The 10,741-nt window shown below is 44.6% G+C and overlaps 1 protein-coding gene across 1 annotated transcript; it reads left to right on the top strand.

Annotated features, from left to right (window-relative positions):
• Positions 1–4,426: 4,426 nt before the first annotated feature.
• Positions 4,427–10,223, top strand: LOC149272679 (ventral anterior homeobox 1a-like). Its single transcript, XM_089506832.1, has 3 exons — positions 4,427–4,670; positions 6,043–6,230; positions 9,828–10,223. The coding sequence occupies exons 1-3, from the start codon at positions 4,427–4,429 to the stop codon at positions 10,221–10,223; spliced, it is 828 nt and encodes a 275-aa protein (XP_089362958.1).
• The last annotated feature ends 518 nt before the right edge of the window (positions 10,224–10,741 follow it).

Genomic DNA, 10,741 nt, shown 5'->3' on the forward strand with positions numbered 1-10,741 from the left:
GGTAAGCGTGTCTGTGGATCTGTATATGCGTGTCTGTGGATCTGGGTAAGCGTGTCTGTGGATCTGTATATGCGTGTCTGTGTGTTTGGGTAAGCGTGTCTGTGGATCTGTATATGCGTGTCTGTGTGTTTGGGTAAGCGTGTCTGTGGATCTGGGTAAGCGTGTCTGTGGATCTGGGTATGCGTGTCTGTGGATCTGGGTAAGCGTGTCTGTGGATCTGGGTATGCGTGTCTGTGTAAGCGTGTCTGTGTGTTCTCAGCCCCCCAGCAGCCGGATTCAATGATATTCAGTCCTGGTTAGGTTGATGCCCCTTGGCCATTACGGCAGCAGCCGGACTCGTCAGCCTTCAGACGGCGCCCTCTGCAACGCGACAGAGCATTGGGGGCATTATCTGGGGATGCAATGCGTAGAGATGTATAGGGAACCTGCATCTGTCTCGCGCCTATTAGAGCTGTCTGATTGTGTCACTTGATTACAAGCTTCCATTGGTTGTCCTGAATGATAAATTTCATTTTACTGAGATGGTGATAGATAAGTGGAACAGCCTCCCAGCAGAAGTGGTAGAGGGTAATACAGTGAGGGTATTAAACATGCGTGGGATAGACATACGGCTCCTGAATCTAAGACGAGACCAACGACTGATTAAGGTTTGAGTCGTTACAGCAAGAGAAACGGGCGACTAGACGGGTTGACAGGGTCTGATCCGCCGGCGGGTTCTGGGTTTCTGTCTATTATTTCCGGGCCGGTTCTGAAGGTCCGCCCGAGTTCTCTGATGTTTTATTTCATTATGAACGTTCCAGAATTTGTTCAAATCTATAGACTTGGGGGGTGGACGGACCCCTCTGAAGTTTGTTTAAAGCTGGTGGGTGTTGTGGCTCCTCTGTTGTGTATTGTTTGGACAGAAGATAGGGTGGGCAGCGTTTCCCACCCCAGACACCTCTGCAGGAATCCAGACGCTCTCAAAAGAGGTCAACCAGATTCCGCTGGATTACAATGGACCCCAACGTCTGAACAAAAGACTACAAAGTGACCAAAATGAGGAGGAAATGCCTCCTTATGGACCCTCCTTGGCTTCAGGCAACAAGACTCTATACATGGAGCCTGTAAGGAAAGTCTTTCCCAACCTGCCCCAGGGAACAATTGGAACCACTGAGACGTAACGAGGGTCTCCTGCAAGTGTTTACCCCCCCAAAAAAAACCTTTACTGGGAGACGCATAGAGATAGAAGCTCCGCTGTGGCCCCTGATAATTCTGCCATTATCTCAATTCTCAGGTTAATTTGCTTCTTCCTGATGTCTTGTATTAAGTGTCACCAACTTGAATGGTTCGGAGATAAATTCTATTCACGACAGATTTCAAAGTGCAGTAATCCCAAAGGTACAGGGCACCGACCCCGTGAGGAGATGGTTTAATATCGCAGGTAAATCTCAGCTGAGTTTCCCCAATTTATAAGCTTCTAGATAATGTTCCTCATAAACGTTACTTGGACCTAATTTCAGGTGAAAACACAAAATGATTTCAGTCGATTGGAAAATACATGAGGACGGAAGATGAGGTTGGAGGGTCTCTCAGATGCGATCCCCACGAGTGTCAACAGGTAAGCGGGCTATAAATCCAGCACACTTTGCTTTAAATTATTATTAGTATTATTATTATTGGATGAGTAGTAATAGTATTATTAGTAGTAGTATTAGCAGTAGTAATAGTATTATTATTATTATTGGATGTAGTAGTAATAGTATTAGTAATAGTATTATAATTAGTAGTATTAGCAGTAGTAACAGTATTATTATTATTATTATTGGATGTAGTCGTACTAATAGTATTATTAGTATTAGCGGTAGTAATAGTATTAGTATTATTATTGGATGTAGTCGTAGTAATAGTATTGTTAGTATTGGTAGTAGTAATAGTATTATTATTATTGGATGTAGTCGTAGTAATAGTATTATTAGTATTAGTAGTAGTAATAGTATTATTATTATTAGTAGTATTACTATTATTAGTATTATGGTTGAATGATATGTTAATTAGAGACATCCTGGAGCTCCGGGGGTAATTGAGCTCACTTCATGTTTTGAACCCCCTGATCTGGACCTTTTACTGATATGCGGAAGAAATCTGGCGTTCACCCAGCTGATGTATGCGCGATGACGTCCCTGTGCCGTCTCTCTGACGTCCCTCTGACGTAATCAGATTATAGCCAAATCCCTGCAAAGTCGCTGATACCTCCAATGACACGGCAGATGCCCCCGCAGCCACAGCTAGTCCTTGACCAATAGTGCCCCAGGCAAGAAGCCTCTTTGTCACCCCCATACTCACATGCCTTGCCATTTTAATCATCTAGAATACCACTGTAGACATAGAGCTCTGTACACATCCCACAGGCGCTTCTACGCAATGGGGGGTATGTTCTGGGGTGACTTCTGGTGCCCCCATTCCAGATGCCCCAGGCAGTTACCTGAGTCACCTGGCACTAACATGGGCTCTACCAGCAGCCAGGCACAGTATGAGCCACCAGGTTTGGGCCACCATGGGGTCCATGCGCAATCCCATGAGACTCGTCACCACTTTAAGTGCTGGTCCCTGACTGGTTGCCGCCGTCACCTGGTGGTTGGGAAGAGATTTATCCGCAGTTTCCATGTTGCTGGGATTTCTCTGTCTTACTTTGTGTCGCCATCTGCGAATAAAGTGTTTAGTTTGTAAATTGTATCCGTAAAACCATATGATCTTCATATTTGCATTTAATATGTTTTTTATTTCTCCTCGTAATATTACCATTTACCACTACATCTGGAAAGCTCTTCCATGCATATAAATGGGGTAATACTTTGCTGTTTAAGTAATGTAGTTCAGATCCTGTCTGTGAATTATCAGTTATGGATAAACTGGTCAAATGAAGTGCCCAGACGCCATTTCTCGAATCATCATGGGGTATCTTTCTCATGATAACCCCATTATATATATATATATATATATATATACCTTTTATTTGATGCAGGCCGCATGAAAGGGTTAAGGCTTGCGTTGTATGGCATATTGATAATGAATCCAATTGCAGACATTTCCTTAAAACAGACTTTAGAGAAATTTGGTAAATTTACCCAGTGCTCTCCAGCAGCTTTTCTGGCCTGCGTGGCTGTTGAAGGGTTAACCCCAGGCCTCCTTAGAACTTGTATTGAGATATTCAGTGGATTCCTTTGTCCGTCTCAGACCCAGAAACCCCTTGTGAATGAGGTTTGTGCCTCTCGCCCATTGGCAGAGACTGCTCCCCATTAGATAATTACCAACATTCAGCCCTTTATTCCTCCGCATTCCTCATAAAAGACTGAATAAGCAGAACTTCTAGGAGGGCCCTGGAAGGTGACAAGGGCCGCGCAGGCTCTTTGCAGAGGGCCATTGATTGGGATTGAGCCATTATCTGTTAATCAATGGATTTTATTGGATTAGAGATGCTGCAGGAGATGTGGACACAGGAAGGTTCTCCAGTGAGGATGGGCAGGGAAGGTCCACATTGAGTCCTTCTCCGCGTCTGTCACTCTCTGGGCTGCCCCCCCCTCCTCCCTCTCTATCCTTAACCTCATTTCATGGATTTCTGGGAGCCAGAAGGACCCGACTCCTAATGAACATCTTGTCAGAAACCTAAGTATTTCCTTTACAGAGACGGTTGGAAGACAATCGCCCAAGTGTCTCGGATGGAAGCCCAAGTCAGGAGGAGAAATGGGGGATTTCTGGACTCCGACAGCCTTCTTATAACTTATTAATTTGTCTTTTCTGTTTCCTATATTTTTATTTTTCCTGAAATATTTTTGCTCCTTCTGAGCACTTTATATTATATATATATATATATATATATATATATAATTTTTTTTAGTTTTTTTGCTGCAGAAGAAGAATTTAATTTGGGGTCATCTCAAAGTGCAGAGGAGCCGGGATAATTGCCCCAGCGCTGCTGATCACGGGGTGCTTTGGCCTGGGTAATTTTCAGTGATTCTTGTTTTAACAAAGAAAGTGTTTTTTTGTGTTTTTGTGGCTGGGATTGTGTCCTCTGGGCTGTCACTTCTTCAAATGCTGGACAAAGTCGGTCTGATTGGGGACAGGCGCTCACTAACCGTCCATTTGTGATCTGATATATTATCCCAACAAATTAGTGCATCCATGAGGTCACCTTAATGTGGAGCCTTTAAAATTACCCTTATTCAATGGCGACCCCTCCATGAGGGTAACTGGATGTGTGCAAGAAGACAAGCCCCAGATCAGCTCTCAGCCTCAGGCTGCCAGCTCACCCAGTCCCAGCTCCTTCCAAGACTTCTTAGCAATTCCCAAGACTCATGACTCTGGACACCTGGAACCTGCTCCTTCCCTGACTCACACAACCTAGAACCCCCCCTTTTAAGCCTAGAACCCCCTCTTTATTTCACAATCTATGTTTGAAAAAGCAGGCAGGATGGAGGTGAGGGGATCTCTAGACACAGAGGAGGGGAGTAGACTCTCCAAAACTGGGCTCAAGGAGCCAAAAGACAGCAGAGACACCCCAGGGAACCTCCCTGCCCCCTATCTGAAGGAACAGCAGGGCAGTTACCCGGCTCCGGGCTCATCAGAGGGCTGCCCGAAAAATAAAAGCAGCGGTACCGGTGACCCGGAATACTGCAGGAGGATCCTGGTGAGAGGTAACCCGTTTATTTGTTAGACACATTGATACATTGTTTCCTTAACCTTCCGTAAACGATGTTTGGGGGATTTTTATCAGGAATTTGCCTTTTTAATTCGGGTTCGGTTCACTTCACTTCTCAGGCTTCGCATTTGTTGATTTTCATGTGTAACACACTTTTGTTTTTACAATAAATCAGCCAAATATTCTAAAAGGAAATCATTCCTTTTCTTGTTTTTTTCTATTATATTTTGTTTTAATTCTAAGCATCAGGTCTTCTTAAAATAATTTTTTTCTCCCTAGATTTGATTGTATCGCATGAAATAAACGAACAGAATTGAGGAATAATTACCTAGCATGAGATATTAACCGAGAAAATATCATTAATTAAAGGGAATTATTCTTTAATTAGGTTACAAACCCACGAATTCCGCATTTCCCGACGTTTCGGGCGTTTATGTTTTCTTTATAAATTCCCCGATTTCTGTTACATGCGATTTATTGTAAAAAGTTAAATAAGGAACTTTCCTAGAAAATCCTAAAATGCGTCAATTACTTTGAAATGGCCCAGCGGATGAGTGTATTAGTGAATAATAATAGTAATAATAATAATAATAATAGTTATTCTGCGTGATACTTTTATGTCCTCTGATATTTTCTGATTATTTGGGGAATTCGGAATTTCCGAATCACCGTTTTTTGCGTAATTTTGCATTTGTAGGGTCTGGTGCCTTATTGCATTTTAAATAATTAAGGACTAATTTATACAGAAGAGCAATAATGATAAATTTAATATTTAATCAGGAAAATGGATTTTCGGCTTCTCTAAAACAAATAATAATAATAGAATAATAATGAGACGTAGTGGAACGGAGATGAGACATCGATTCTATAGAGAGATAGGTAGATAGATAGATAGATAGATAGATAGATAGATAGATAGACAGATAGATAGATAGATAGATAGATAGATGATAGATAGATAGATAGATAGATAGATAGATAGATAGATAGACAGATAGATAGATATTATATATATACAGATGACATAGATTACAAACTGATAACAGAGATATAGATAGATAAATAGATCGATAGATGATAAATAGATAAAGATAGATAGAGAGAGAGAGAGAGAGAGAGATGACAGACAGAAATCTTGTTTTGGGCCATAAAAAAATTGTGATTTGATGTTTTTCTAAATTTCTTTTGCTTTTATAATTTATTTTAATAACTAATAAATTCAGAATGATGAATATCCCCCCCCCCCATTATTACATTAAATGGAAATAATTTTTCCTTATATTATAAATTACCTTTATTACTAAAATAATCCATAATCTAAAATGACCCCTCTCCTGCCTCGGACTGAACCCTCTCCTGTCCCCCAGATGCCAAAGGCTCCATCCGGGAGATCATTCTGCCCAAGGGCCTGGACCTGGACCGACCCAAAAGAACCAGAACCTCGTTCACCGCCGAGCAGCTCTACAGACTGGAGATGGAGTTTCAGAGATGTCAGTATGTGGTGGGGAGAGAGAGGACGGAGCTGGCGAGACAGCTCAACCTGTCGGAGACTCAGGTGAGTGCCCCACAGAGGGGCAAACTGTCTGCCCACGGGGGAGAGAGGGGAAACTGCCCCGACAATAGAGGGAGAGGGGGGGAACTGCCCTGGCCACTGGCAGAGAGGGGGTACCAGGATAACACGATAACCCTAACCTAACAAGCCCGTGGGTACCAGCACTCAGTGGGTGATTCTGCCCCCTGTGATTTGGAGAGAGAAGGGTTAAACCATCACTTATCCGCCTGGCACCTAAGGTGTTAAAATCATGTACTGTATATTAACGTCGCCTCTCCATGGGGGCCGAGGACCTAGCACCCTGCATCTAGTACCCTGGATCCAGCATCCTGCACCTAGTACCCCGGACCCTGCACCCTGCACCTAGTACCCTGGATCCAGCATCCTGCACCTAGTACCCCGGACCCAGCACCCTGCACCTAGTACCCTGGATCTAGCATCCTGCACCTAGTACCCTGGATCCAGCACCCTGCACTTAGCACCCTGCACCTAGTACCCTGGATCCAGCACCCTGCACCTAGTACCCCGGACCCAGCACCCTGCACCTAGTACCCTGGATCCAGCACCCTGCACTTAGCACCCTGCACCTAGTACCCCGGACCCAGCACCCTGCACCTAGTACCCTGGATCCAGCACCCTGCACCTAGTACCCAGGACCCAGCACCCTGCACCTAGTACCCTGGATCCAGCATCCTGCACCTAGTACCCTGGATCCAGCACCCTGCACTCAGTACCCTGGACCCAGCACCCTGCACCAAGTACTCCGGACCCAGAACCCTGCACCAAGTACTCCGGACCCAGAACCCTGCACCTAGTACCCTGGATCCAGCATCCTGCACCTAGTACCCTGGATCCAGCACCCTGCACTTAGTACCCTGGATCCAGCACCCTGAACCTAGTACCCCGGACCAAGAAAGAAAGAAAGAAAGAAAGAAAGAAAGAAAGAAAGAAAGAAAGAAAGAAAGAAAGAAAGACTTCAATAAAATAAGCTTCACCGGGAATAGATAGGTGAGGGAGACAGAGCGACGGAGAGACAGGCAGAGTGAGAGACGGAGAGAGACGGAGGGAGACGGAGAGAGAGAGGCGGAGAGACAGAGAGGGACGAAGAACCGGAGAGAGACGGAGAGAGACAGAGAGACGTTACGGTCGGGAACAGTTTAATCTCCTCTCTGAAGAAGATGAATTTTATTCTGAAAAATCGGTAAATAGAGAGAGAGAGAGAGAGAGAGAGAGAGAGGAAAAGGAAATAAAAAAGAAAGCAAAAGAGAGAAAAAAGAAAGCGAGACGGAAATTAACGCGTTTCTGCTTCACTTTGCTTTTTCTGTTATGGTTCTTCTGTATCCATTAATTTATCAATTTTATTAATAGTTAATATTATTAATTTTATTTATAATAGTAATAATTATAGTAATAATAATCTGTATGTAATAATAATAATATCAATAATAATAACAATAATAATAACAATAATAATAATAATAACTACAACAACAATAATAACCATAATAATAATAGTAATAATTATAATAATAACAACAATAATAATAATAACAACAATAATATTAATGTTATATTTTATTACTAATATTTTTTCCACAGAAATGATTTGTTTGTTACCGAATTCAGAAGATTTTACGGAATAGTATTATTAAAAATATTATTATTTAAGAAAATTCTGCCGTAAATCGAAAAATAAAATATTAATTAGACGGAGCAGGAATTCCCGATATTCCCCGCGCGGCGCTACGGAACGTGTCAGCGCTTTTTATAAGAGCTCCTGATTTGTCGGGCTAATTAACCCTTTGTGGAGGAGCCCGAAGGGTTCGGTGATCGGTGATATTTAGCGACACTTTCCGCACCGAATGGCGCTTGTGAAGCCGATAGTTCGACCCCAAAACGAAACCGGAGAATCCGCTGTTGTTTTTTTCCCGGTAATTTAATTTTCGGTCCGTTAGTTTTATTTTTATTTCTTTTTTTGGGTCCCCCCTTGCCGTTATCCCCCCTCCCGTTATTCTTCGCGGGGGTCCCGGGTTTTGGATTTAATTTTTATTGTCACAAAATTAACGGTTCCAGTCAGGGAATCACACAACACCCGGGACCCACAATGACACCACATACAGATTATACACATATTACACAGACACACAATATCACAACATACACATTACACACATATTACACAGATACACAATGACACAACATGTAGATTATACACAGACACACCCAGGGCCGGCCCAAGGCAAAATGCCGCCTGGGGCGAATTTTAAAATGCCGCCCCCCCCCTTATCTACCCTTCCTCTCCCTCCGTCCCTGCCGCCCCCCCCATTATCTACCCTTCCTCTCCCCCCCCCCCCCTTGTACTTACCTTTCAGCAGTCCTGCGGCGAGTCTCCCTGTTCGGTCTCAGTGCCGGCTTGTAATGCTGAGCGCCGGAACTCAGCATTACAAGCCGGCACCGAGACCGAACAGGAAGACTCGCCGCAGAGGAGGAAGAGAGGGGCGCCGAGCGGGTACTGACAGCTTGGTAAGCGAAAACTACTCGGCGCCCCTTTCTCTCTCTTTCGCTTTTAAAAAAAAAAAAAAAAAGGGCTCGGAGCGGCAAAGTGCCGCCCCTTCAAAAGTGCCGCCTGGAGCGGTTGCCCCACTCGGCTCCATTGTCGGGCCGGCCCTGGACACACCATATCACAACATACATATTATACACATATTACACAGACACATAATGATGCAGCATACATATTACACACATATTGCACAGTGACACAACATACATATTACACACATATTACACAGACACACCTTATCACAACATACATATTACACACATATTAAAAGATACACAATGACACAACATGCATATTATACAGACACACAATGACACAACATACTGATTATACACATATTACACAGACACACAATGACACAACATAAAAATTATACACATATTACACACACAATGACACAACATACAGATTATACACATATTACATAGACACACAATATCACAACATACATATTACACACATTACACAGATACACAATGACACAATATGCATATTACACAGACACACAATGACACAACACACAGATTATATACATATTATACAGACACACAATGATACAACATACATGTTACACATATATTACACACACACACAATGACACAACATACAGATTATACACATATTACACAGACACGCAGTGGCAGAACATACTGATTATACACAAATTACACAGACACACAATGATACAACATACATATTACACACATATTACACAGACACACAGTGACACAACATACATTCCACACATTATACCCAGATTACACAATGTTCCGGATGTGTGTTATTTATGGGGTTTTTTTAACACAATTTCCAACATGTTTCATCTTTTAACCAAGTGGGTTTTGGGTTTAAAGAGGAGAGAATCGGCTTCTGAAATTCTATTTTTTCTCTTCCATCGCCATTTCAGGGACAGACAGATGGACACTATGGGGAAGGGGGTGGGTGTAGTATGTTCTGTGGTTTGTGGGAGCCCCTCTCTTTCTACCCTTCTCTTGCCCTCCCTCTCCTCCTTCTGACCCTCTCTTGCCCTCTTCCAGGTTAAGGTTTGGTTCCAGAACCGCCGGACCAAGCAGAAGAAAGACCAGGGCAGGGACTCGGAGCTGCGTCCAGGGGTCTCGGAGACGGCTGCCACCTGCAGTGTCCTCAGGCTTCTGGAGCAAGGTCGCCTCCTGTCCCCCCCTGGACTCCCCGGACTCCTGCCCCCCTGTGCTGCCCCCGGTACCCCAAGCCTGCCGGCCGCCAGCACCGCTTCCCCTTCCGGCCACAGCATCTTCAGCCTACCGGTGCCGTCCCTCCTGGGCACCCGGCTGTCCGCCAACCCCCTCAGCATGGCCGGGAACCTCCAGGAGCTCTCCGCCAGGTACCTCAGCTCCTCCGCCTTCGAGCCCTACACCCGGGGCAGCTCCAAGGAGGACAAGAAAGCCCTGGACTGAGGAGGCAGAAGGGGCTGTAGGAGAACATACTACACACTACATACAACACACTGCCTAACATACTACACACAGCACAGACTGCACACACTGCTGAGACCGCACACACTGTTGAGAGCGCACACACTGCATAGACCGCCCACACTGCTGAGACCGCCCACACTGCTGAGACCGCCCACACTGCTGAGGACCCCCCACACTAAATAGACCGCACACACTGCTGAGACCGCCCACACTGCATAGACCGCCCACACTTCTGAGACCGCCCACACTGCATAGACCGCCCACACTTCTGAGACCGCCCACACTGCATAGACCGTCCACACTGCATAGACCGCACACACTGCTGAGACCGCACACACTTCTGAGACCGCCCACACTGCATAGAACGCACACATTGCATAGACCGCACACACTGCTGAGACCGCACACACTGCATAGAACGCACACATTGCATAGACCGCACACACTGCTGAGACCGCACACACTGCATAGAACGCACACATTGCATAGACCGCACA

This window comes from Sceloporus occidentalis, unplaced genomic scaffold, assembly GCF_023333645.1.
Source record: "Sceloporus occidentalis isolate IW3139 unplaced genomic scaffold, rSceOcc1.0.p SCAF_426, whole genome shotgun sequence".
In the NCBI taxonomy this organism is placed as follows: Eukaryota; Metazoa; Chordata; class Lepidosauria; order Squamata; family Phrynosomatidae; genus Sceloporus; species Sceloporus occidentalis.